The sequence below is a fragment of the Eptesicus fuscus genome, chromosome 4 (genome assembly GCF_027574615.1).
Source record: "Eptesicus fuscus isolate TK198812 chromosome 4, DD_ASM_mEF_20220401, whole genome shotgun sequence".
Lineage (NCBI taxonomy): Eukaryota > Metazoa > Chordata > Mammalia > Chiroptera > Vespertilionidae > Eptesicus > Eptesicus fuscus.
In genome coordinates this window covers 112,278,846-112,305,092 of record NC_072476.1, presented here as the reverse complement: position 1 = coordinate 112,305,092, position 26,247 = coordinate 112,278,846, and the positions used below count along the sequence as shown (strand labels likewise).

Sequence of the window (26,247 nt, the reverse complement as noted above, 5' to 3'; positions counted from 1 at the left end):
TTATGAATATACTGACATTAAAATGCAGGAGGTCTGAATGATTAATGATAATTTTTTAAATATGTTTTTATTGACTTTTAGAGAGAGGAATGGGGAGGGAGAGAGAGATAAAAACATCAACGAGAGCCGAAACCGGTTTGGCTCAGTGGATAGAGCGTCGGCCTGCGGACTCAAGGGTCCCAGGTTCGATTCCGGTCAAGGGCATGTACCTTGGTTGCGGGCACATCCCCAGTAGGGGGTGTGCAAGAGGCAGCTGATCGATGTTTCTCTCTGCATCGATGTTTCTAACTCTCTATCCCTCTCTCTTTCTCTGTAAAAAATCAATAAAATATATTAAAAAAAAAAGAAACATCAAGAGAGAGAGTCATCGATCGGCTACCTCCTGCACATTCCCTACTGGGGATGGAGCCCGCAGCCCAGGCGTGTGCCTGACCGGGAATCGAGCCGCCGGCCTCTTGGTACAGGGACAGTGCTCAACCAGCTAAGCCACACTGACCAGGCTGAGTGAGACTTTTTTAATATTTAACCTTACATGCAAGAAAATATATTGATCCATCTACTTACATGTGCTATAGGTACGGCTTTATACATGGGTTTGGCTTGTCTAAACTTTTTCTGTGAAACATCCCACTTGAAGTATTTATTTAATTGAATATGTAGTAGACCAGTGATTTTCAGCCTTCTCCATCTCATGGCACATATAAAGTAATTACTAAAATTCTGCGGCACACCCAAATATACTCTTTGCTGATCTGACAGAAAAATAGGTACGATGTTGATTTGTCCCACCGGGTGGCTATTGTGTTGGCTGTTGTCATTTTTTCATTTGACAATCTGCGGGGAAAGGTCAGTGCCCCACGAACGTGTTAAACATTCTCGCGGTACGCCGGGTGAGAAGCCTGTGTCCGCCAGCTCTTAGGGAGCTCTGACCCGTCAGACTTCCCCACGTAGAATCAGAAGCTGTCTTCCTCCCCGTCCTGGCCATGGCTCTGCTCTCGCTCGGCCCCGGCATCACACTCTGTAGGTGCAGGTGAGCCTGTGCCCGAGCACAGCGTTACCAGCAGCTCCGTGCTCTCAGGTCGTGCCGAGGCGGCCAGGTTTGTGCCTGTGCTGGACTCTGGGCTCCCGCGTCTCCAGGCACTTTCAGCTCCAGCTTCCTCCCGCTGCGGCCGCTCCTGGACAGCACACAGCTGCTCTCCCAGCAGGGAGCTGACTTCTCTCGTCTCTCTCTAGCTCAGGGATGGGGACTCACCAGAATCGTGCTGAGGGCCCAGAGCCGACCTGCAGGGCTGCAGCAGCAAGCGGGTGGCGCTGTAGCCCAGTTATCCTAAAGTACAGGGCGGGGCAAAAGTAGGTTTACGGTTGTGAGTACGCAAAACTCAGTTTATTCTTGTGTTATTTTTTTTTTTTTCAGAGTGGAAGGGAGAGGGAGAGAGAGAGAGAGAGAAACATCAATGATGAGAGAGAATCATCGATCAGCTGCTTCCTGCATGTCCCCTATTGGGGATCAAGCCCACAACCCAGGCATGTGCCCTTGACTGGAATTGAACCCGGGACCCTTCAGTTCACAGGCCAATGCTCTATCCACTGAGCCAAACCAGGCAGGGCGTGTTATTTTTTATTGTATCGTTCCCCATACCTGTATTTAAGGAGCACTGCGGGCAGTGGGCACTCCGCAGGCGTAAGTCAAGAAGTCTGAGCGTGATTCTGGGATTGCTTCTCACGGTGACAGACCACACGTCACCTGACCATTCCGTTTCTTTGACCTCTGATTCTGGTGACACTGCCTCCTGTCTCACAGAGATGATGTACAAGGACAGTGACTTTTTTAATGCCATAAAATGAAACAAAAGTCGCTAAAATGAAAGTGTGTGAGCGATTGTAGGATTGTAGAGCGTGAGAGCACTGAACAGGACACATGCACCTTACGGAGTGGCTGTGAGATGTGCCCTTCACAGACCGCTGTCAGGCGCTCCCTGTGTAACCGCCGTCTGCTTTCTGGGTAGGCCACGCTAGCCGCAGTCATGACCGAGAAGTCTCCCTTCACCACGCCCATCGGCAGGAAAGATGAAGCGGACCTTGCGAAGTCAGCGTTGGCGACGGCCGATTCCGACCACCTGACCATCTACAATGCGTATCTAGGGTAAGAGCTACGCTGGGTGTTGTCGAGCCTGGGGCGATTTCCTTTCTAAAAATTTGCCTGTGACTTTCATTAAAAGGATTTAAATCCATCTCTAAAATTTTATTTTATTTTTAGTTTGTCACCCAGGTATAATTATGTTATAGATTGATAGTTTTATAATCCTTTCAAAAATTTAAGAACAATGTACTTTATATTATTACATGTGTATTACCTTGTATTTGAAGTTAATTCACTGTTATGCATAAACAGAAAACCATGTCTTTTGGTCAAAATTCTTTTTTTTTAAAATATATTTTTATTGATTTCAGAGAGGAAGGGAGAGGGAGAGAGAGATAGAAACATCAGTGATGAGAATCATGGATCGGCTGCCTCCTGCACACCCCACACTGGGGATCAAACCCACAACCCGGGCCTGTGGCCTGACCGGGAATCGAACCCAGTGACCTCCTGGTCCATAGGTCAAGGCTCAACCCCTGAGCCACGCCAGCCGGGCGGTCAAAATTCTTAAATACAGTTGTTGGCTCCTACAAGCAAGACTCCTCCTCTTAAATGGTTCTAGTTTAAAGACACTTGGATCAGTTCCTCTGACAGAGAGTTTGCAGGGAGAACACGTGCCCTGTGGTCATTTTGTTCTGAAGGTGGAAGAAGGCGCAGCAGGAAGGCGGCCCTCGCTCTGAAGTGGCTTATTGCCGGAGGAACTTTCTCAGCAGAACGTCCCTGCTCACCCTGGAGGTGAGTCCCCACAGGTCTGGCTCAGGCCGTGGCTGACGGACCCTGTGTTTTGGGAGAAGAAATGCCTAAGCGAGTGCTGGGCCTCCCCGAGCCGTTCCTGGTGCCCTGAGGCACCGGTTATACTGGGAAACGAGCGTGAGTGCTGGCTGCTTCCCCTCCACCGGGCAGTTTCCATCTCGAGTCGATGCCCAGCATTCCCACGTGTGTCAGGGAGTGTGTCTCCATAGAAGTCAGGAGCCTGGTGGCTACAGGGATTCGTGTGCTCAGTCCTCTGGGTACTTTTAATCAGACCGTCTCCTTTGGACAGTGAGGGGCGCCCCTTCAGGTTTCCCGGTCCTGGCCACGCAGCCCCAGCAGGCTTTGTGCTTCCTTGTTTTGGGGACGACGTGTGTTTTATGCTCCGGGCTAGGAAGCATTCACCTTCCTAAGAGCTCTGGTTCCTTTAAGGGAAATCTCACCCGTTCCTGGTGTCAGCAGCGCCCTGGCTGCAGTGTGGGGTGCTGTCCCTGGGGAGGCATCGGGGCAGCGTGTGCGGGGCCGCTGGTTGTGAGCAGGCGTGTCAGTCTGCTCTTGGGAAGGGCCTGGCGACTGTCCTGAGCAGCAGAGGCTCCGGCGGACTGGGAGGACAGAAAGGACGTGTGCAGTGAGGGAAAAACAGGTGGTCCTGACAGGCGGGGCTCCGCACGCTTACCTCTTTGTTCCCGGCCCTTGGGGAACGGTGTGAGGTGCAGGCGCCCGTAAAGGTATCGGAAAGGAACCTGTGGGTCTGCCTCACCTGGTCCCTGCTCTGTGCTCGTAGGGTAAAAGGTTACAAATCACTTTCTTCCCAGAAATCTGACCCGTTACTTCTTGTGACCTCACTGCGGGGTGACAGCGGGGACTTCCCTCCGGGGAATAAGCCTGTCCTCGCAGCAGAGAAAGAGGTCACTGAAGCCACAGCCCAGAGCCAGGCTGGGGACTCGGGGGCGGGAGCCCGCAGCACTCCCTAGTCTCGTCCACGCCTCGGCCTCCTTCCCCCAGGAGCCTTCCTTCACCGCCGGGGTGCTGGGACAGCAGCTGTCTGTAGCTCTTTCCTCACTAGAAGCAAAGGCCCTTGGACCCAAACGGGAACCCTAAAGGAAATCCTAAATGTAACGTCACCGTTTAGTCACGCGTACCGTTTGCTTTGAAAAGCGCTCGTCTTCCGTAGCATTTTAGCTGGTTGGCGCTATCAAAGGTAGGAGAGGATGGTCGGCCACAGTTGTAGGTGAAAGGAAGTTGCCATCCATAAACCTGATCGAGGTTCTTGGGAAGGAGGTGAGGTTCCCAGAGACAAAGGAAGAGGCCTGTGCAGTTAGGGCCGGACTCCTCCGGTTCTCCCTCCCGTTCTCTGTGTGGCCGTCCTCACGGGGACATCGGAGGGAGATCACGCACGAAGGGGACAGTCCCAGGCAGACATGCGTGTGTTCCATGACTCAGGTCCCAGGGTGGTGGTAACAGATGCCTCATCAATGCTTGACTCTCCAGGATCGTTTTTTCTTCCTACTTGAATTTGGGCTGCAGCAAACAAACGAGCATCTGGCATCTTCCCAGCTTTAATAGGAAACAGGAATGGAAGGTCCAGGGTTATTTGGCAGTGCCTCTATTTTAATCAGGTCTGATCTCGTCTCTTTTCCACCGAAACCGATCTAGGACGTGAAGCAGGAGCTGATCAAGCTGGTGAAGGCAGCAGGGTTTTCGGCGTCCACAGCCTCTAACGGCTGGGAAGGAAGCAAGGCCACCCAGACCCTGTCCTTCCCAGAAGTCGCCCTCCTGAAGGCCGTGCTGGCCGCGGGGCTCTCGGACAGCGTGGGCAAGATCCTCTGCACCAAGTCCGTGGACGTCACCGAGAAGCTGGCCTGCGTGGTGGAGACGGCCCAGGGCAAGGCGCAGGTGCACCCGTCCTCCGTGAACCGGGACCTGCAGACCTACGGGTGGCTCCTATACCAGGAGAAGGTGGGTGCTCGTTCCTAAACGCCAGCACGCAGGGTGCTGTGCTGGAGTCACTCGGAACAAGTTAGGGTGCCAGCAGGTGTGATATTGGGTTCTCACATCGAGCTGTTCATTTCTTAGTCATTAATGAAAGAAAACATCAAGGCTCTACGTGATCATCATCTTTTCTACTTGAAATAAAGACAAGAGCAGAGCTTGTTCAAGAAGAAGGATCCAGAATTTCAAGTGCTGGCTTAAACAACTCCCAACATACCATCGACCTTGCATGTAAAATGATGGCATTCGCTGAACATTGAAACTTAATCATAATTTTATTTTTGCATTATTAATTGTTTGATAGCATTAGCCTTAGCCTTATAAAATTGCTCGCTGGTAGTTTCATTTATTCAAGGCACACAGCTGGAGCAATGGTAGGGTTACAGTTTGAATGGAAAACACTACAATGAGTAGTAAGAACACAAGAATAAGCCCTGTGATTCGCCTACGCACAACTGTAGACCTGCTTTTGCCTGCCCTATATAACTCGGCCTTACAGGTAACGGTTAAAATGTCTTTAAGGGGCTAAGTGCACAGGTGGTGATGGCGATGACTAAACAGTTGGCAAATTACGCTCATGAGAATGTGAACATGTAGCTTTATAAAACTTAACCTGAAAACGTGTCCCACGTGGCAGAAAGGGCTCATGGGAAGCAGGTGCATCGATTCCTGGCTTGAGCTGTGACACTCCCCTTCCTCCCGGCAGGTCAGGTATGCCCGCGTGTACCTGAGGGAGACCACGCTGATCAGCCCCTTCCCCGTGCTGCTGTTCGGGGGCGACATCGAGGTGCAGCACCGCGAGCGGCTCCTCTCCGTGGACGGCTGGATCCACTTCCAGGTGCGCCCCCGCGACGCGCTGCTCACCCTCCGGTCCTCTTCTGGGCCGTTGAGGTGGATTTCTTTTTACGTTTTGGCATTTTCCCTATGACTTGACTTAGATTATTTTTCCTGTCTGTATGGCTTTAAATCTGTGACGTTTGAAAATCAGGTTCCGTTGCCATCACAGACTGCGCGTGTCATCAGTGACGATGACAGTGGCGGGCTGTGCGCGTCACTGGTTACCTTTACGTGGATGAGCCCAGGGAGCTCACCTCCTCGCCGTGCCAGTCCGTCCCCTTCCTGAGGACCGCACTGGAGCTCAGGGAGAAGCTCAGTGACTGCCTGGGGGGCACGATGGTGCCGTAGAGAAGGTTTAGGCCAGAGCCCTGGTCCTCGGCCTCACCCTCCTCCCACTGCATTGTACCCCCTGGGAAAAGACAGTGCAGAGCTTTCACTGCGGGGGTTACCAATGCCACCAGCAATAGGTTACTTCTGTGACCCCGTCAACATTGACCAGCGTAAACGAAGTTACCTTCTCCCGTCTGTGCCAGGCAGTGTTTGTCTCAGACTGGAGAGGCCAGGACCTGTTAATGCAGCCCAGGAAGGGTGTGCAGTGTTCGCCGAGGCCGAGGCGGGGGATGTCCTGCCGCTGTGGGCTCACCGACATCACTGAATAGTGCCCTCAACAGCGAGTGAGCCTTGACGGTTTGCAAACTGTGCCTCACTCAGTAGAGCGGTTTTTTAAAAATTCCCGTCAAGTTTATGGATACTTAACAAGGAAACTGAAGTTTGCATAGTTTAGCCACAGGAAGTGGTTGCCTGTGTTTTCCCCATGATGCTCTATGTTAAAGTCAGGATGTGCTGAGCAGAGTGGAAGGTATACGTGCTTATCTTGATTCATGTAGATACATTCACGATCCCGGGATTAACTCTGTCCAAATGATCACTTCCTCTCCACAGGCCCCTGTAAAGATAGCTGTCATTTTCAAGCAGCTGAGAGTTCTCATTGATTCAGTTCTAAGAAAAAAGCTGGAAAATCCTAAGATGTCCCTTGAAAGTAAGTGTTTGATTTAACGTAGGTAGGAAACTGTACTTTTAAGTAATGGCGTGCAGGGGGTGGCACGTTGAAGTCTTAAATTCCAGGCGATTAAAAATTGTTCAATAAAATTTATTTAATGCTGAATTCCATCTGACTCATAAGCAGTTGTTCAAACCTACTTATTCTCTGGGTAACGATTCCCCTTGTATCACGTGAGCTGTTTTTTATGCCTCTGAACCCCCAGAACCTCTCCCCAGGAACCTCACTGGCAGGCCCCGGGCCCCGTTATCAGAATTCCTGCTGCAGCCACAGACCCCAGCGCCTTCTCGTATTGAAGCGCCTAGTATAACAGAGAATTTCAGTCTGCGCCCGATCACTGTAGTGTCTGGGGAGTGGTTGGGAGTCTTCGGAAGTCACAGCATCAGAGCAGCTGCTGGGAGAGCAGCTGTTAACAAACCTCCTTAGCAAATAACGGGCCGCTGTTGTCTGTCTCCTTCGCTGGAATGTGGATCCTCGTGTGGCGAGTCTGTCACGTCCCATTGACACCTCTGTGGGGCTTCCCTGTGAACGTGCCGTGTCCTGGGATAAACAGGAGCCACGGCCGCCCTCTGGCTCCTCCACACAGGAGCTTCCACGCTGAGCCGGGGAGCACAGGGAGCAGCTGGCAGCCTGGTCGTGGGGATCTGTGCGTGGAGCTTCCACGCTGAGCTGGGGAACAGCTAGTGGCCTGGTCGTGGGGATCTGTGCGTGGAGCTTCCACGCTGAGCCGGGGAACAGCTAGTGGCCTGGTCGTGGGGATCTGTGCTGGAGCTTCCACGCTGAGCCGGGGAACAGCTAGTGGCCTGGTCGTGGGGATCTGTGCTGGAGCTTCCACGCTGAGCCGGGGAACAGCTAGTGGCCTGGTCGTGGGGATCTGTGCTGGAGCTTCCACGCTGAGCCGGGGAACAGCTAGTGGCCTGGTCGTGGGGATCTGTGCGTGGAGCTTCCACGCTGAGCCGGGGAACAGCTAGTGGCCTGGTCGTGGGGATCTGTGCATCCGTAGTTCCTCATGAAGGACTGACAGTGCGTCGCCTCCTCTCCTCCGGCCTCGCCTCCTCCTGTCCAGGCAGAAGCACAGCAGTAGGAAAGCAGTGCTTATGGGCGACAGGATGTGGTGTCTCGGTTACAGTGACTCTTGCTGGTGTTGGTTTTGTATTCTAATGTAAAGGCATTTTTATCGAGGGACACCTGTGCTTTACCTGTGGCTACATTGGAAAACTAGCCGGTGATGAATTTGCTCATGGTTTTTTTCTCCCACTCAGATGACAAGATTCTACAGATCATTACGGAATTGATAAAAACAGAGAATAATTGAAACGGAGGTTCATGGTTAACTTCTTTAAATGTCAGATGAAGACGCAGTCGTGAAGTGATGTGAACACGGATCGTCCCGTGAGGTCTTCAGGACGTAGACCGCGGTGCTCGCCACGACAGAGGTGGCGGGAGAAGCACAGCCTTTAACGCGTAATTTTCTAGTTCCTTTTTCATGACAGTTCTTCCCGGTGTATTTGCCACGACACTTACAATAAACCCTTTGGTGCCACCCCTGTCTCCCACACCATGTGTGCCTTTCGGGCAGGGCCGTGTCTGCAGTGTGTGCGCCTCAGTGATGACCATCCCTGGGTCCCCACGCATCCTCCCTCAGTCACTGCCGCCTGGAGCGTTTAGACTCCTTGACCCCGCAGAGAAAATGAGCTCCACGCCAGCTGGCAGCAAATCCCAGAAGGAACAACGGGAGAAGTGGGTGTTTAAGATTCGACTCAAAATAAAGCTGAAGAAAGGCACTGTTCACGGACACCAGCGGGTCCAAACTCGCAAGTAGTGGTGCTGCTGGGACTGCCTCTTGCACGCCCCCTACTGGGCATCGGATGACTAGGAGTTGCACTGCAGACCTCTCCATGTACAGGTGACACCCAGCCAACGAGCCACACGGCCAGGGGCTTTCACACATCTGTACGAGCTGGTCTCTGCTGGGGGCACTGCTGCTGCCCTTACCAAACAGACCTCCCTCCTGACCACACTCCCCGTTCTGAAGCGCATCGCCCCTTTAACGGCGCAGACTGCACAGGACGCCGTCAGCGTGGACCGTCTGGACCACCTGCTTCCTGTCTTCCCCGCAGACCACCTGCTGCTCGCAACACACTGACGTGCAGGAGCACAGTGTGGCCCACAGGCACTCGGTAAGGCCTGCCGGATGAACACGGGGGTGGGAGAGGAGGAAGATCACGACAGATAGACCACTGGGTTAGTGAGCAGCTCAGCCTCTGGGAGCAGTTTGAACAGGGTGTAAGGAGGGACACTGTCAGGTCCCACAGCCACCCACACACTCAGCGATTCGCTGGAGGACGAGAGAGGATCTACCACAGGACCACGAGGGAGAAGCCACGGCACGTGGAGCTGAGGAACCCCGCAGAGGCTCCTGCACGGGCAGTGTCTGCCCGGGAAGCCCGCCTCGGGCTCAAACCCCAAAGCCGTAGCTCTGGGAATTCCCGACCCCAGAGGAAAGGAGGCGTTCGGTGCCCCAAGCAAGCAAACTTGAAGACTAGGGGCGCCTCCAGAGCCAGTTCCCGCTCCCGCCCAGAGCCCCCCCCACGAGCAGGCCTTCGGAGCCGGCACCTGAGGCCTGCTGGTCGCCTCCCTGCAGTCACACAGCCCGCCTGGCAGGGAGTGAATAAGAACACACAGGTGGGCACCAGGTAGCGTGCCAGTTACAGGCGTGATGAAGAAACAACAGGTTGGAAATAGGCGTTTCAGGATGGCAAGACCCTCGCTCGTTGGCAGACAAAAGAGAAATAGCAGAGTGAGGACCACATCAGCCAGACCCTAACCCCGACCCCACCAAGGACTGCAGGAGAAGACGGGCACCAGCCCGGAAAGGCTCTGAGGCTTTCCCGGCCACACTGAGTGCCGTGGGGAGGCAGCAGTAAGGTGGAGAGTGGGTGCTTTTTGCATTCGTGTGACCGTGGGCTCTTGGAATGAGAGAGACCGTCCCATTGAAATGGTTGACTAACATGCTTACCTAGGCAAACGGGGCCAGAACAGAGGCCATGGGCCAGGCCGATGGAGAGGCTGAGGGACTAGTTAGGGTCTAACACCAAAGTCATGCATGTTGCTGTATGTTCTTTGCTTCCCCTCCCCTCACTGTTCTCTGTGATTTGGGTTTGACAATCTCTGTTGATCTGTCTTGGCGTTCACTGATGCTGTCTTCTGCTAGAACCAGGCTGCTGTTGAAGCCATCCATCCAGTGAGTGCTATTTTCAGGTGTTACGGTTTTCAGTGACATGCTCATTTGATTATTTTTTATAGATTTCAATTCTCTGATGCAATTCTTTTTGTCCATTTTACCCACCTTGCCCTGTATTTTCGTTAACATACTTACAATTATTTTTTTAAAATATATGTCATTGATTTTTTACAGAGAGGAAAGGAGAGGGATACAGAGTTAGAAACATTGATCAGCTGCCTTCTGCACACCCTACTGGATATGTGCCCGCAACCAAGGCACATGCCCCTGACCGGAATCGAACCTGGGACCCTTGAGTCCGCAGGCCGACGCTCTATCCACTGAGCCACACCAGTCAGGGCTACTTACAGTTATTTTAAAGTCCTCGTCTGCTAACCAATAACTGATTCACAACAAACTGAGCACACGTATTCTTCCCAAAAGGAGACTCTCTGCTTGAACAGAGCAGAACTGCGGCAGCAGCGCCCCACGCTGAGCACGTCACCTCCTTGTCGAACCCTCAGGACTGCCTCACAGGACACTTACCCCGCGTCTCTAACAGCGAGGGAAGCAGGCGTGTGGAGTCAGGGAGCGTGCTCAAGCTTATGGAGCTTGGGTGCTCTAAAGCCAGGATTCGAACCCAAGGAGTTTGGCTCCAGAGCTGAGGGCCCTGTGATCACAAGACACCACCTGTGCCAGGCAGACTGCCACAGGTGGTGTGCGCCTGGAGAGGAAGCCGTGTGTGGAGGGGGGCGGGGAGGAGCCATGGTCTTGAGTGTGTCTGCTGAACCCTTGATGAACTTGGCGAAGCAGCAGGTAGGCAGGTAACAAAGATGGCCTTTCCCAGGTGTGGATTCGGGTGGACATTTGGACATGTAAGTCAGATGTCTGCTTTACAAAGGTGCTGAAAATTCCTGTCCTTTGTTTTACTAAATACCAGCAAAACTAGTCTGACTTCAAGTACCTTAAATATTTCTCGATTGAGGCACTTAAATACATCCATAGAAAAGACAGTCTTAAGTAAATAGTTTTCAGTGGCAATCAAACCCGAGTTTAAGGATCATGTGAGGCGCTAACAAAGTTGTCCACATCGAGGTAGCAACCTACACGCTTTGTTTGATAGAAAAGGCGCGTCGGCGAGCGCATTCTTCCTGCTTCACGCCCGCTGGGTGCTTTCGGCTGAAACGGAAGTGCCAAACTGGAAAAGAACAAAACAAAAAGCAAGGCAGCTTTGGTTCCATGATATTAATTCCTGGCAGGTTTCATAACCCGCACCTGACATGAAGCAGGGCCGGGGCCAAGCAGCTTTCAGCAGAGAAGCCTGGGTTTAATGAGGTTTGACATTTTTTAAGTGTTTTAGGTTTACCTACTGCCTTTAAGGTGCATTGGGCCCAGGTCCCAGAGAGATTAGGAAACAGGAATTAATTTTAAAGACCTTTCGTAGGGCAAATAAAAAGCCTTAACTTGGGCCGCGTTGTTCATGCCACAAGTACTGCACCCAGACGGCCTCCAGTCCTGCCCCCTCCACCCCGTTTCCCGCTGGTCAGCCACAGGATCTTTAAAAACAAAGGACAGATAGCTCTCCCCTGGGGTCTGGCCTCCTCCGTGGCTTCGGGGAAAGTCCAGACATTTACTGTAGCAAACAAGGCTCTGGGGTCTTGGGGTTTCAGGACTTGCACAGTGAGAGCCAGGCTGGCTAAGTGAACCCAGTTCTGCCCTTTACTGCCTGCATGCCCTTGGGCAAATTTCTTGTCCTCTCTAAGCCTCAGTTTTCTCTTCTGTAAAATGGGGACAATATAGAATCAATCTCATAGCATAGTTTGTACATTCAATGAGTCCAATACACATAAAGAGCATAACAGTACCGGGCACACAGTAAGCTGTATGAGGATTAGCTATTATCTCCCTACTTCCTTCCCCTCCCCTCCCAAGGCCGTGTTCAGGTTAGGCTGCAGGACCCACGCTTCCAGACCCTCCCACATCCCCTTCCTCTACCAGAAAACTCCCACCAGATCCTCCTCTTCTTTCCGAGCTGGGAACCCTACCCGCCCGGGCCAGCGGCTCTACCAGGCTCCGAGGGCACCGGGCGGGGCTGCCACGTGCCAGGAGGCCCAGTTACATTCGAATGTCAGCTACACAACAGAGACTCTTTGGGTGTAAGTATGCCCCAGGCCGTATTTGAATTTCAGAAAAACGTAATTTTAGTACAAATGTGTCCCATGCAGTATTTGAGACATACTGAACGTTTGTTCTCGAAGGCTCACTTGAGTTAACAGGTGTCCTGTATTTTATGTCCACCCTACACCGAGGAGGACCTCTCAATCCTCACCGCCCTTCAATCATTGAGAACTCGGAGCGGTCTGCCTCCCCACTGGGCTGCCGCTCTGAGGGCAGGGCCCCGCGGCCTTGCAGGCTGTTTCGCACCCGCCCGAGTGGTCATCTTTTTGCTGCTGAAAGGTCTTGCCTTCAGTTTGTGAAAACGAAACATCTGTGAAGCGCAACAAAGCAAAGAGCATATAACCAGCGTCTCTGTCCTGGAAGACAGCTCCTCGGCCGGCCAGCGCTGGGCACCCCCTGTGGGGGTTAACTCCAGCCACAAGCACACTCTGGGGGAGCAAGGCCTTTCCCACAAGGTCCCCCCAGCCTCCCCCACAGGTGGCGACATCGATGGCACGCTGTGCTGCGTGGGCTCTCGCTCTTCAGGGGGAGCAGTGCCCACCACCCAAGGACAGCTTTAGTGACCCCCCCCCCCATTTCACCTTCACCGAGGACTGCGCTTACACCCGCAGCGGGCAGCACTGGTCTCAGGCGAGTCCTAACCTGCACTGGACAGGGAGCGCCCCCCCCCCCCCCGAAGGCCCTTGGGGGGACTGCTTCTTCCCACTGTCCCGCCTGGCCGCCCGCCGGTGGGAAAGTCAGAATCCCGGGTCTCCTCACAGATTTAAGGGTGCCTCCCTCCCAGGTTCCCCACAACAGCCTGAGAGGAGGAGGGAGCCCGGGCAGCTGTGTGAAATACAGGTGATTCTTAGCCCCTCTCCCACGTTACAATCCACTCTTAGGTCAGAACCCGGGGTGGTCCTTTTCCTTCTAGCTGCCTCTCCAGAAGGTACCACCTCCAGCCACTACATTTGGGGGGGCAGAGATTTACACTTGGATTACACGCAACTGGCAGCCTTTTTTCTGGGAGGGTGAGGAAGGCCCAGCGGCTCCTGGAGGCCCTGGGGGTGGGCTCTCTGCCTGGGACACGCCTGTGAGGCTCCCAGATGCTACTTGGGCCGCCAGAGCCCGTCTCCCAAAGGGTCCAATTTCTCCCAGGCCGGGAAGCTGCGGACCAAGCCAGCGGGGCCCAGGGAACCGGGGGGCAGTGGTCCCTCTGGCACGGGACGCCCCCGGGCCCCCACCCCTGCAGCTCTGCGCCCCTGCGCTTCTGCAGGGCGGGTCGCTTCCTCCGAGGAACCGGCCCCTCCGCAGGCTCCGGACGGGAAGCAGGAGGAGCCAGGAAAGGCTGGCCGGGAGGAGAAGGTGACGGCCACGCGGTGAGGCGGGGATGCCACCCTCGGGCCATGCCGTTCCTCAGCCGCTGCGCCCCCGGGCGCGGGGGGCAAAGTGCGGAGACCGCTGCCCGAGGCTCCGAGGCTGGACCGGCCGCCAGACCAGGCTACGCGGGTCCTGCCTTCACCGAACCGCGCCGCGGAACGGAACTGCGGCCCCTGCTCCTGCGGTTCCTGCAGAAAACTCCCGCCGACGGTCTGTCGCCGCTCCTTCGTGCGGGGCTCCTGGGCGGAGCTCACGAACCCCACCCGGAGCAGGCCGGCCGGGAAGGGCCAGACCCGGCCCGGAGGGAGGTGCCCCTGGACCGGCCCCTCTCGGAGCCGCTCAGCGGGACGCTGCGCTCACCTGGCGCTCCGCTCCGCCTCCGCTCCCGCCCCTGCCGGCGCCTCCGGCCGCGGCCCCGCTGGTTGCCCGGGTAACGCGGGACGCGCGGGCAGGTGCGCGGCGCGGCGGCTCCTCCTCCTCGGCTCCCAGGCGGCGCTGGCGGTCGTTTGGCCGGGAAAGCCCGGCTCCCGGCCGCGGGCCCAGCCAGTGAGAGGCGGGGGGCGTGGCGGAGGGAGGCGCGGGCCGTACTTAGGGCCTCGCCGCCCCGCGGCCCCGGCTTCTGCTCTCTCTCCCGCGCCTCTGCCCGCCGCGGCCCGAGAGCAGCGGGCGGCCCCGGCCGCAGCATGGTGACCCCGTGCCCCGCCAGCCCCGCCGCCGGGGCGGGGAGAGGGGGCAAGGACCGGTACCCGGGCGCCCCGGTGAAGAAGCTCGGGCGCCCGCGCCTTCGGAGGAAGCAGCCCCTGCGCCCACGCTCACCCCCCGGCGACTCGGGCGTCGGCGACCTGTTCGCGTCCCCCAGCTCCGGCTCGGACGGCGCAGGCAGCCCCGCGGCGCCCCGGGCGCGAGGCCTGGCCCCGCAGCCGGTGCAGCTGGACCTGCGGACCTTCCGCGACTACGGGCAGAGCTGCTACGCCTTCCGCAGGGCGCGCGAGAGTCACTTCCACGCGCGGGAGGCGCTGGCGCGGCAGCCGCAGGTGAGCGTCGGTGGAGCCCTCCCGCCGCGCCCGCCCTCCTCCGCGGGCCTGGCCCCCGCCAGCCGGGCCCCGCCCCGCCCCGTCCCAGGGAAGGGGCCGCAGTGACTGCGGAGCGCAGGGGGCCAAGCCGCCTTCGGGGACCCGCTCGGTCTCCATCTGGGTGGCGGGCGCGGAGGGGCAGCGGAATGAAGACCGTGCGCAGGTGGGGTCGGCCGGCCCCGGCCCCGGCGAGCTGCTCGCCAATCCCGACGGAGCCGTTTCTTCACCTGCGAGGCGGGGGCCCGGCCCCACGGAGTGCCGAGCGGCGGCGCGGCACCTGCTGCTCCCGGCACAGCGCCGGGGCGGGTCCGGGCGCCCAGCCGACCCTTTTCGCAGCGGCGCCGCCCGCGCCTCCCAGTTCACACGCATTTAGCTCGTTCCTTGTCCTCCTGGGGGACGGGAGCCCCCGGGGCTCCTCGGCTCGGCCTCTCCCCAGCTCAGTCCCCCCCTCCCGGCAGGTCACCGCGGAGTCGCGCTGCAAGCTGCTCAGCTGGCTGATCCCCGTGCACCGCCGGTTCGGCCTCTCCTTCGAGTCGCTGTGCCTGGCGGTGAACACCCTGGACCGCTTCCTGGCCACCACGCCGGTGGCTGCCGACTGCTTCCAGCTGCTCGGGGTCACGTCCCTGCTCATCGCTTGCAAACAGGTACCTGCCCGCGGGGTCTGGGACCGCCCGGCTCTGCGCTCTCTCCGGCGCGCACGGCCTCGTGCTGGGCCCCGAGCTCGGCAGACGGCGGCGCACGGTACACCCCACGGCCCCGGCCCCGCCCCCCGGCCCGCCCCCACTGAGCTGGGCTGCGCGCGTCCCCGCGGCTCGTGCACTGGCAGCCCCTTCCGCTTCCTCGCCCGTCTCTCGGCGGGACGTGGTTAGAGAAGGTCTTGGGCGCGCGGCCAGGTGACCCAGGTGGGAGTCACGGCCATCCCGCACAAGGGAGGGGCCCGGTTTCTCCCGGGTGGAGGCTGGGGTGCGGCGGGGGCTGAGCGGCCTGTGCTGCAGGTGGAGGTGCACCCGCCGCGCGTGGAGCAGCTCCTGGGCCTGTGCGGCGGCGCCTTCTCTCGGCAGCAGCTCTGCAACCTGGAGCGCATCGTGCTGCACAAGCTGGGCTTCAGCCTGGGCGCGCCCACCCTCAGCTTCTTCCTGGAGCACTTCACGCACGCGCGTGTGGACGCCGGGCAGGCCCCGGTCTCGCACGCGCTGGAGGCGCAGGCGCTGGCGCGCGCGGTGGCCGAGCTGAGCCTGGCCGACTACGCCTTCAGCGGCTACGCCCCCTCCCTGCTGGCCATCTGCTGCCTGGCGCTGGCCGACCGGCTGCTGGGGCTCCCGCGCCCCGTGGACCTGCGCCTGGGCGGGCACCCCGAGCCCGAGCTGCAGGACTGCCTGGCCCAGCTGCGGCTCCTGGTGGCCATCAACGGCGCGCCCCTGGCCCACGTGCTGCGCCTCCAGGCCTGCGACCCGAGCAGCCTGTCCCCGAGCCCCGGCTGGGAGTGAGGGCGCCTTGGCCGCCTGGCCGCCCTGGCCCCGGGCTGGGGGGCGGGCGGGGCCGCGGCCTCTGCAGTGAGAGCGGGCGGCACTGGCCCACGGAGCGGGCGGCGGGAAACTGGAGGATCGTCATGGTTGTGTCTGGTTGTGTATTTATTTTACTGGGCGCCCGGGGGGCGCCTCTCCCCAATAAACAGGCTGTCTGGCTGACTGGCTCTGTCCGGGTTTGTTGAATGTCCCTCTGACACGAGCTGGTCCCGGAGGATGGCGAAGGCCCGGGCAACAGGCAGCAATCGCGGGTCCTCCCCCTCCAGCTCCAGGCCACGGGCATCTCTGTCAGCGCCCAGGTCAGCCTGGCGGGCGCTCGGTTGGTGCAGCATCCGCCTTACACCAGGTGCTGGCCGGTTCCTGGCCGGGGCACATACCTGGGTTGCAGTCCCTTGTGAGGCACCCCCTGGCTGTTTCTCACGTCAATGTTCCTCCCTCCCGCTCCCCAAAATCAGTAAGAACCCCACCAGGTCCCGAAGGTCCAGGTGACCTGGTTCTGGTGACAAGGTGAGTCAGTCACTTGTAGGCAGGGATCCTGTGACACCCCCCCCCCCCAGCCCTCCTGTCCCAGAACGGGGATGGCTCACCCCAGGGGTGCGGAGGGTGTGGGGGGTACGGCAGCCTGGAACCTGCAGCCGCCCCTGCTGCCTAGACGGAGAGGGGGTGGAAGCCTTGGGACTGGGCAGGCCTTCGGCACAGGGAGGGAGCGCTCCCCGCCCCTCACAGGGGCTGGAAATCGGGGCTTTGCAGGGCAGGAATGGCCACCACAACCCAGCCTGCTACCTGCAAGCACCCGGTCCCAGCCGGGCTTCTCTCACACCTGCTACTCTGACAGGCATCGTGGTAACTGGGTGCTTAGGGTCAGGCAGTGTGCTCAGCATGCCTCATTTCAGCCCAATCCTAGGAGGCCGGGCTCTTGTCTCCTTTTCAGAGAGGGACCGTGGCTGCCAGAGGTGAGGAGGAGGCAGGTGCTCCGCATCCAGGCCCCTCAGCCACCTGCTCAGCTCCCCACCACAGGCCTCTGCAAGGGGCGTGGCTGCACTCTAACAGGCTGTTGAAAGCCACGTGGGGGTGGCTGTGAGGGCGTTAGTGCAATGGTCCGCAAACTGCAGCTGGAGAGCCACATGCGGCTCTTTGGCCCCTTGAGTGTGGCTCTTCCACAAAATACCACGGCCTGGGCGAGTCTATTTTGAAGAAGTGGTGTTAGAAGAAGTTTAAGTTTAAAAAATGTGGCTCTCAAAAGAAATTTCAATCGTTGTACTGTTGATATTTGGCTCTGTGGACTAATGGGTTTGCCGACTGCTGAGTTAGTGTAAAGCACCAATTAAACAAGGTTTCGGGGTCCGTTGGCTGGGTGACCTTAAGCAAGTCTCGTCACTAGGTCTAAGTGTCTTCTGTGAAAAGGGGGAGCAGAAGCACTTACCTGGGAGGTCGGCGTTTAATGAGACGTCCCATGCAAATCCCCGGCAGGGGCCCAGCACGCAGCAAGCCTCCTCGGAGGCTGGCGGCAGCCTGCACCGTGAACGGAGGGGATCACACCGAGACAAAGCAGGTGCAGGAAAACGTTACCAACCGGAGGTGAACGTACTGCTGTTCGTGATGCTGTTTGTTCAGATTTCTGTCTGAAGAGATTCTATTGCATTAGGGGAAGTCTAAAGGCAGGATCAATAGGCACAAATAAAACGCAAACGAACTCAAAGCAAAGCAGTCTCCTTGCACTTCACTAGCCCCCCAAGCACTCCCCCGTCAGGCCCCTCACTGAGCCCTCGGCACCCCCTCCTCCTGATGAGGCCATTGCCAACCTCTGCAGGCTGGTCTCCTTGGCTGGGGAAGGGGACGTGGTGATCCCACGCTGACAGGAAAGGCTGATCATCTCCAAATTCCAAAGTGCCCGCCTCAGCCAGGCGGGAGGCGGCGGGAACAGGCTCTTCGTGTGACGTGGGGAGGAGCCGTCTCCCCAGCGTTGCTCCACGCAGCCAAGGTGTGTGTGTGATCTGGTTCAGAGCCCTCCAGGCGGGACTCGTGTTGTCCGTCACCTCCTCCAGGTCCTGTGCCACCGGTTTCCTTAGAGCAGCCGTCGCCATCCTTTCGGACCTCGCGGACCACGGCTTGGCGTCGGCTGCTCTAGGATACAGTTCACGGACAACGCCCGTATTTTCCTGCCCCAATGTGGAACTCTGATGGAAAATGAGCCTGTTTTGGAAAATCGGTGCTGGTCTCCATGTGTAGAGATCACCCCGAAACCTAGCTAAGAGCCCCCCTACTTGACAGACTTGGAAGTTGGAGTGAGGAGGGGAGCAGGGATGGGCTGGCAGTGGCGGGCTGCTCAGGAGACAGCCTGGACCAGGCCCCGGGGGATGAGGTGCAGCCGAAAGGCTCCTAAGGCAACAGCATCAATCCAGCCAGCCACGGCCGGTCACGTGACAGTCACAGCAACACGCCTGAAGTCAGCCTTGTTTCCCCCAAACTGGGCTTCATGCACCTGGTGGAGCCTGGTTCCCATCCCCAGGCACTGACCCCAAAGGCAGAGCTGGTCCCCTGTTACTGCTCTCCATCCCTTCTGGTCCCCTGTTATTGCTCTCCATCCCTGCTAGGGGTCCTGTTATTACTCTCCATCCCTGCTAGGGGTCCTGTTATTACTCTCCATCCCTGCTGGGGTCCTGTTATTGCTCTCCATCCCCGCTAGGGGGTCCTGTTATTACTCTCCATCCCTGCTGGGGTCCTGTTATTACTCTCCATCCCCGCTAGGGGGTCCTGTTATTGTTCTCCATCCCTGCTAGGGGGGTCCTGTTATTGTTCTCCATCCCTGCTAGGGGGGTCCTGTTATTGCTCTCCATCACTGCTGGGGTCCTGTTATTACTCTCCATCCCTGCTAGGGGGTCCTGTTATTACTCTCCATCCCTGCTAGGGGGGGTCCTGTTATTACTCTCCATCCCTGCTGGGGTCCTGTTATTGCTCTCCATCCCTGCTAGGGGTCCTGTTATTACTCTCCATCCCCACTAGGGGTCCTGTTATTACTCTCCATCCCCACTAGGGGTCCTGTTATTGCTCTCCATCCCCACTAGGGGTCCTGTTATTACTCTCCATCCCTGCTGGGGTCCTGTTATTACTCTCCATCCCTGCTAGGAGTCCTGTTATTACTCTCCATCCTTGCTAGAGGGTCCTGTTTATTAATCCAGGTCACAGGTGCAAATAAAGAGGATGGTTCACTGTGCCCCGCCAGCACGGCCAAGGGTGACCCTGAGTGGGGCGGTGAAGGATGTAGGAAAGACGAAGGATGTAGGAAAGACAGACGAGAGAAGAAAGCTGGTCCGGGTGGGACGCTGCCCTCTGTGATGGAGAGGACAGCGCCACAGCCTGTGAGCTGTTTATTTTACCGCAGACTCCACGAGGCAAAGGAAGGGCGTGGTCACAACGTCCTCGTGGGTTTCGATCCTACCCAACTACATGCACCTGAACCCTACCAAGCCCACAGCACTCAGGCACGTGGGGCCACGCGTTCGGACCACAGGTTCAAGCTCACAACCCCAGCTGTTGGCGGTAACTGTGCTGGGAGGGCTGCCCTCCACCTGGGACTTGGACGTGGCCACGAGAGGGCTGTGCCCTCTGGTCAGTCCCAGGCTCCGACCTGTCCAAACGCTGTGGCCGCGCCCCAGTTCACTGTCAAGACCACCGGGTATTAGACACCGAGGCGCCCCACAGGAGGCCCCTCACCTCACCGGGACGGAGATGCGCCTGGGCGGGGCGGGCGAGCTCCTGCGGGGTCCGTCTCCCACGAAGCCCTGCGGGCGGGGCCAGGCTGCCGGGCGCTGTCTCTGGAGACGCGTTCAGCTCCGGCTCGGGGCCCGAGGGTGGGGTGTGGGGATGTGGGGGAGGGGAGGGGGGGGACCGGGGCGGAGAAAATGGGAAAAGAATCCTCGCGGTTCATCCCGCCGCCGAGCGGGAAGGCGGCGCCCGCGCCAGGAACCCGACCCTCCCGCTCCCCTTGGCGCGGTCCGGAGGCGGCGGCGCCAACACCCGCCAAAGGGCGCTGGGCCCGGGGGAGCCGCTGCCGCGTCGGGTTTAGCGCCTCCGCCCGCGCGCAGATTGTCCGGGGCCGACGGCGCCACCTCCGGCGCGAGCGCCCCTCCCGCCGGGGTCCTCCCTCCCGCCCCTCCCGCCGGGGTCCTCCCTCCCGCCTTCCCCGTCCCTCCCCGCCCGCCGGGGTCCTCCATCGCGCCCTCCCCGCCCTCCCCGCACCGCCAGTCCCCGGCTCCACCGGCCGCGCGGGACCCTGCAGAGCCGCAGGCGCCGGCGGGAGGCGGGATGCAGGCGCGCGAGGGCGCCCCGGCGGGACGCCGGGCCTTCGGCAGCCTCTGCCCCAACCGGATGCGGGAGTTGCGCGGCCCGGCCCCCGGCAAGCCCGGGCGGCTGGAGGGGAAGGTGGGCGGACGGGGTCCCCGGGCCCCGGCGGCTGGAGGGGAAGGCGGGCGGGCGGGGTCCCCGGGCCCCGGCGGCGTGGCCGGCCCGCGCTCACCGTCTCTGCCCGCCCAGCTCGTCCCCCCGCGGCAGTTCCTCCCCGGCGGCGGCGGCGGCGGCGGCGGCGGCCCGGTGTCCGTGTCCGCGTGCGAGGACCCCCCGGGCGCCGAGCCCGCGGCGCTGCCAGGTGAGCCGTCGGCCCGCCCCCGGGCTCCCCGCTGGCAGGTGGGCGCGCGGCCGGGAGGAGGGCGGCCCCCGGGCTCCTCGTCCCCGCGTGGCTCACGGTCCGCCCGCGTCCCCGGTGCCCGCGCAGCCTTCGCCACCATCGACCTGCAGGACCTCGCCGACTGCTCGCTCCTCGGGCCCCACGCGCCGCCTGCCGGGGACCCGGCCGCCTCGCAGGTACCCACTCCCTCGCGGGCCCCGCGGCCCCTCGGCGCCCCAACCGCAGGTTCGCAGGTTCGTCTCCGCACCGGCTCCTGCGTGCGGAGCGCTGGCCCGTCTGCTGGCGGGGAGGGGACGTGGGGCCGGAACCAGCCTCGCGGTCCGACCTCCCTCCCTCCCGGTGCGTCTCCATGGCCGCCGCGTTCTCAGAGCTGCCCTGGCTGCGGGCAGGGCTCCCCGGAGGGCGGGCTCCCCGAGGGCTCCTGCTCCAGACGGGCCTCCGGGCCTCCGGGCCTTCCTCCATCCTCCCCTGGAGCTTCGGCAGCGGAAGGGGTGCCGGCTCCCCGAGGGACCGGGCGGGGAGGGGAGCACAGTGGCTCGCTGGGCATCTGACACGGCTCCTCGGTTCCCGCGGTCCCCTCCGGCCTCCCACTCACCATTCTCATCCCGGGCATCAGAGGAGCCTGGCGGGAGGGGAGCTCTGGATCGAGACCGGAAGGGGGTTTACCTTAGGAGGAAGCGGGGGGAGGGGGGGGACTAAGGACCCAGAGACTGCGGAGGTGGCCCTTGGGCGCTTCTGAAATGTTTCCTCCCGATAAAGGCTCAGATACTTCCCTCACGGGACCAGGAGGCGTCTGACTTGTTTCTTTTCCCCAAACACCTGTCTTCTATTTCCACCCCGCGGTGCTGCCCCCCAGGCTGGCCCTGCCCTGGCCCTGCCCTGGCCCTGGCGGAGGCGGCAGCCTGCTCCTCTGGGATATGCAGGCCCGCAGGCCCAGGCTGCATGCAGCGGAGGGTGCCAGGCATGCAGGGGAGGGTGCCAGGCCAGCTTCCTGGCATCGGGGCTGGGACGGCCCGCGGCAGGCCTCGCACAGGACTCTCTAGAAGACAGGACGGCCCACAGCTGGAGTAGGTGGAGGGGCAGAGCCTCCCAGGCCTCCTGGGTGCTCACAGCCTTGGGACAGAGCCCAGGGCCTCTGCGCGGTTGGCCACCGAGAGCAGAGGTTGTCCAGGCAGAAGGGAGCGCGGGCTCGCCCTGCGGAGGCCAGTGCCCTGTTCTTTGTAGATCCAGATGCTCAAACACGGAAGGAGTCCGGGCTCCTTTCCAGGGACACTCCCCCCCCCCCCCCCCAGCCACACACGCCCTCCCTCCAAGTGTTTGCTTTGCAGGTACAGGAGCCCAGCAGGCCCTCGCTGGACCTGTGCTTACATCTAGAACTTAACATTGGAGGGCATGCCCTGTGTCCTTCTGTGTGTGTGTGGGTGGGGGGGGGGCTGTTGTACTTGGAGAAATGCCAGGTTTTTGTCTAATTGGGGAGCTAAGATGCAGAATTTGAGAGCAGAGCGCACACCCAGGGCCCAAGCGGCCCAGCACTTTCCTGGGGAAGACGGAGCTGATGCAAAGGGGCGGGCCCAGGGGAAGGTCCCCTCACATTCCCAGGCTCCTCCGGCTGGGGGCGCTGGAGGTCTGCAAGCTCTCCCTGCGGGAGCCTGGCTCTGGCTCCGCCCTCAGAGTCGGGGTGGGAGTCAGTTCCTCTTCTCACAAATGCCCCAATGGCGTCACGAAGGGCTTTAGGGAGAGACCTCGCCTGAGTCAAGGAGCCTGTCAATCAACCACAGTGCGGTGGGGCTCACGGGCGTCCACACGCCGCCCGGACACCGCTCCCCGGGCTGCCCGCACCGGGCCCGGGCTGCCCTGAAAGGCGCCGAGGCTGGAGGTGCAGGGAAGGAGGACCCAGGGCGCCAGCCTCGCCCGCGAGCCGCAGAGCTGGTGGCGGCAACTCAGCTCTCAGCGCCGCCCCTCTGCACCGCGGAGCCGCACTTCTGGCTCTTCCCTGCGTTCCCCACGTCACGCGAGGAGTTTTATCAAGTCAGACGCTCGGGAATAAGGGGACGGGAGGTGCCTGGCCGCCTGGCCCTCCCGGCCCGCGCCCCGCGCACAGCAGGAGCCAGGGGGGCGCAGGCCCAGGGCTGGAGGTGCATCGCCTCTGGGGAGTCCACTCCGACTTTTCAGAAAAAGAGCGCAGCGCTCTCCGCGGCGTCTCTGGCCCCACGTCCCAGCGTCCCCTCCTCCTCCCCCATGGGGCGGGTGGTCTGGCTGCGACCGAGCCTCGGCGGGAAGCGCGGCCTCCAGTCACTGCCCTGTGAGACCCCCGTGCTGCCGGGTGCGGGCAGGAAAGGCGGTCCCACCGCGGCCCAGGCGGTCCCGGTGAGTCCGCGCTGCCGTTCCCAGGGCGCGGGGAGCGCGCAGGCCGCTGATTGGCTGGCGGGCGGCCAATGAGGGGCGCGCGGGCCGGGGCGGGGCCACTGCGCTGAGCGCCGCGGGACCCAGCGGGACTCAGACGCCCGCGGTGCGCGCCCTGCTGGCCCCTCGCGGCCCGTCCCCGCGGCGTGCGCCCCGCTCCCGCCATGGCGGTGCACGCCTGCTGGGCCCCGCGCCTCGGGTGGGGCTTTGGTTTTCGGGGGGATGGCGAGGGCGGGCAGACTCCCGCCGCGCCGGGGGACAGCGTCGGTGTGGGCCGCGCGCCGCGGCTGCCTGCGCGCCACTGACTCGCGCCGCCGCTTTACCCCAGAGCCATGGCCCGCAGACGGCGGCGGGCTGGGACCCGCAGGACTTCAGGGCGACGGTGGAGGAGCTCCTCGCAGGCAAGTGACGTCTCGGGCAGTTCGATAAGGTGGGGGTTCCGAAGGCGGTGACCCCAGCGCCTGTCCAGGCGGGGCGGCAGCGCACACAGGGCCAGGCTCCTGGACGCTAGGGGACCCCAGCCTTGCCACGGAGGAGATGACTCGCGGGGTCCATAGCTCTCAGCTTTCGCGTGTGGGTCCTGGGAGGGGGCCCTGCTCCGCGATGTGCCCAGGAGGGGGAGGGACGGGGGTGCGCAGAGCTGCGGAGTGTGTGACCTGGGTAAGGCCTGGCCCCGTGGCCTCGGTGAGACCCGCTCAGGACCCGGTGTCAGGAGGGGAGGATGCGGAGCGCGTCGCTTTGCCCTGCGCCCGGCGGCTCCCGTCCGGCACTGGCTGGGCCGGGTCAGGCTGCGCGCCCAGCCCCCGCTCTCCCGCAGACCCGTCCCCCTGGCTGTCGCCTCCCCTGGCCGGCGGAGACTTCCCCTACTCTCCGGGCGACTCACTGCCCTTCGGGCCCTGCCTCTCGCCTCCGCCGGACCCGCGGGCCCTGCCGCCGCCCCCGCCGCCGCCGGAGCAGTACTGGAGGGAGGTGGCCGACCAGAACCAGCGGGCGCTGGGGGACGCGCTGGTGGAGAACAGCCAAGTAGGGGCCCGGGCCGGCGGCCACAATCCTGGGGGCGGGCGGGGGGCGGGCTCCGGAGCGGGCAGGTGTCGGGACTCGGATCCGGGACCCAGGTGGCTCCCGGGGCTCCCGCTCCGTTTCCAGCCCCACCGGATGGGAACAGTCTCGCCCGCCCGGCTCTCCTGGGGCCGCGGCATTCAGGAGGCTCTCCGGGGGCCGGGATTAGCTTCCCGTTCAGTTCCCCTCGACGTGACAGTCCTGCCCTTTGAGCCGGACACTCCCCTGGCCCCGCCGGGCAGGTGCGGAAGGAGTGCGGCAGCCGCCCGCGCCCAGGGCGGCGGAGATGCGTGCGGGCTGAGCGCATTCTGTTAAACAAAGTCACAAGCAGAGCTCAGCTTCTGCCGGTGTGAAGCCCCGGGGTCCCCGTTCCTGTTCCTGCGGGGACGTCAGGGTCTGGGTTGGACTCGCGCAGCGCGGCCGGCGGCTGCCCTCACCGGCTCCTCCCGCAGCTGCACGCGACGCTGACCCAGAAGCAGGAGGAGATCGCGTCGCTCCGGGAGCGCAACGTGCGGCTGAAGGAACTCGCCAGTCGGACCCGGCACCTGGCGTCGGTGCTGGACGTAAGCGGCGCGAGCGGGCGCTGCGGGCAGTCGGAAATGGCCTGTGCACCCCGCCCCGCTTCCCGCGTCCGGCCCGGCGGGTGGGGGCGGAGGGGCCCGTGGGGAGCCCGCCGAGTCCCCGGCGGGGGCCCAAGTGCCCAGTGCCGTGGGCCCCGCGCGGTCCGCCAGCTGTGACCGGCCCCTCCGTCTTCCGTAGAAGCTGATGATCACGCAGGCCCCGGAGGGCGAGGCGGCCGAGCCCCGCCTGCCCAAGGCCGCGGCCAAGAGGAGCCTGGAGGAGCTGCTGGGCGCCGCGGGGCCGGACTGCGCGCACGTGGACGCCATCCTGCGGGACCTGGCCGAGCGCTGCGAGGAAGTTCTGCGCAGCCGCGACCCCAAGCGCCTCCGCCTGCAGCCGGAGCCCGCGAGCCTGGCCTCCCGCCCGGGGCACCTGCACGGCGCCTTCCGGGGGCTGCGCACGGACTGCAGCCAGCGCGCGCCGGACCTGAGCCGCGGGGAGCTGGACGAGGGCGGCTCCTTCTGCACCCCGATCCGCAGCCACGGCACCATCCGCACCCTCTCTTTCCCCCAGGGCAACGCCTTCACCATCCGGACGGCCAGCGGGGGTTACAAATTCCGCTGGGTCCCCAGCTGAACCGCATTTCCCAGGAGCGAGGCTCCCGCCTGGTGGCTGCAGAGTTCTGGCGCCGAAGCGCGAGCCCCGCCCCTTTCGCCGCGAGCCGCGCGCCCGGATGTGCGCCTGTCAACACGCGCGCGCACTGAGCAGCCTCAGCGGGTCGCCGTGCGCCTTTAGAGCCGAGGGGCCTCGGCCACGTGGCCGTTTTCTAAGGAGAAGGCGCCCCGGCTCCGAGGCGAGGTCGTTTCAGCAGGAAGCACTCGGAGGAGTGCAGGCCGGGCCGCTCCCGTCGTGAGCTCGGCCCCAGGCCTGGGGGGACGCCGCTGCCGGAGAGAAAGGAGGAGCCCGGCCCCCGCTGGCCTGCGAGGGCCACAGAGCTGCCGCCAGAGCAGGCCGGCCGGGCAGGCGCCCACGTTCGGTAGTGACGCCCGCCGTGCAATGCTGTGACCTTAGTGGTGAATGTTTGTGGTCATTTTATGCACAGCTTTGTCTGAACAGAAGAGCGGGAAAGCTTTAAGAAACAAGCTGTTTTAAGAATATCATAGCACCCTTGAAAGTTCGTATTTCCGGCCAGAAACCGAGTGTGGAAATCTCTGCAGAAGTAAAACTGTGTGAACCCCCGTGGAGAGGGGGGCGCTCCGTCCCCTGACGCAGGCCTTGCTGTGACCTTAGAAAGACGCACATGCTAGTGAGTCCTTCCTGGACCTCTCGCTGCCCTTGGTGTGGCTTCCTTTCCTTCTCGGTTGTGAGATTATGTGCGTAGCCGTGTAACCCAGTTCTTAAC

General features: G+C 61.2%; 3 protein-coding genes across 7 annotated transcripts in view; all 3 read left to right on the top strand.

Annotated features, from left to right (window-relative positions):
* Positions 1–8,322, top strand: part of DHX29 (DExH-box helicase 29) — a 34,396-nt gene extending 26,074 nt beyond the window's left edge. For 4 of the 5 annotated variants that reach the window (XM_008160128.3, XM_054715353.1, XM_028137146.2 and 1 more), the window contains 6 exons: positions 2,007–2,143; positions 2,782–2,875; positions 4,547–4,849; positions 5,589–5,720; positions 6,662–6,758; positions 8,042–8,322. In XM_008160128.3, coding sequence (XP_008158350.2) covers positions 2,007–2,143; positions 2,782–2,875; positions 4,547–4,849; positions 5,589–5,720; positions 6,662–6,758; positions 8,042–8,094 — 816 coding nt within the window. In that variant the 3' untranslated portion in view covers positions 8,095–8,322. Of the gene's footprint in view, positions 1–2,006; positions 2,144–2,781; positions 2,876–4,546; positions 4,850–5,588; positions 5,721–6,661; positions 6,759–8,041 lie in introns of those variants that run through there. The other variant, XM_054715352.1, reaches the window with a different exon arrangement.
* A 5,782-nt stretch (positions 8,323–14,104) lies between these two features.
* Positions 14,105–16,291, top strand: CCNO (cyclin O). The gene is made up of 3 exons (XM_008160141.3): positions 14,105–14,573; positions 15,071–15,256; positions 15,608–16,291. Exons 1-3 carry the CDS (start codon positions 14,223–14,225, stop codon positions 16,097–16,099), a joined length of 1,029 nt encoding a protein of 342 aa, XP_008158363.2. The 5' UTR covers positions 14,105–14,222; the 3' UTR covers positions 16,100–16,291.
* Positions 16,292–20,443: 4,152 nt separating this feature from the next.
* On the top strand, positions 20,444–25,481 carry MCIDAS (multiciliate differentiation and DNA synthesis associated cell cycle protein). The gene is made up of 7 exons (XM_054714331.1): positions 20,444–20,560; positions 20,672–20,783; positions 20,910–20,998; positions 23,554–23,626; positions 24,043–24,248; positions 24,737–24,847; positions 25,044–25,481. Exons 1-7 carry the CDS (start codon positions 20,444–20,446, stop codon positions 25,479–25,481), a joined length of 1,146 nt encoding a protein of 381 aa, XP_054570306.1.
* Positions 25,482–26,247: the final 766 nt, after the last annotated feature.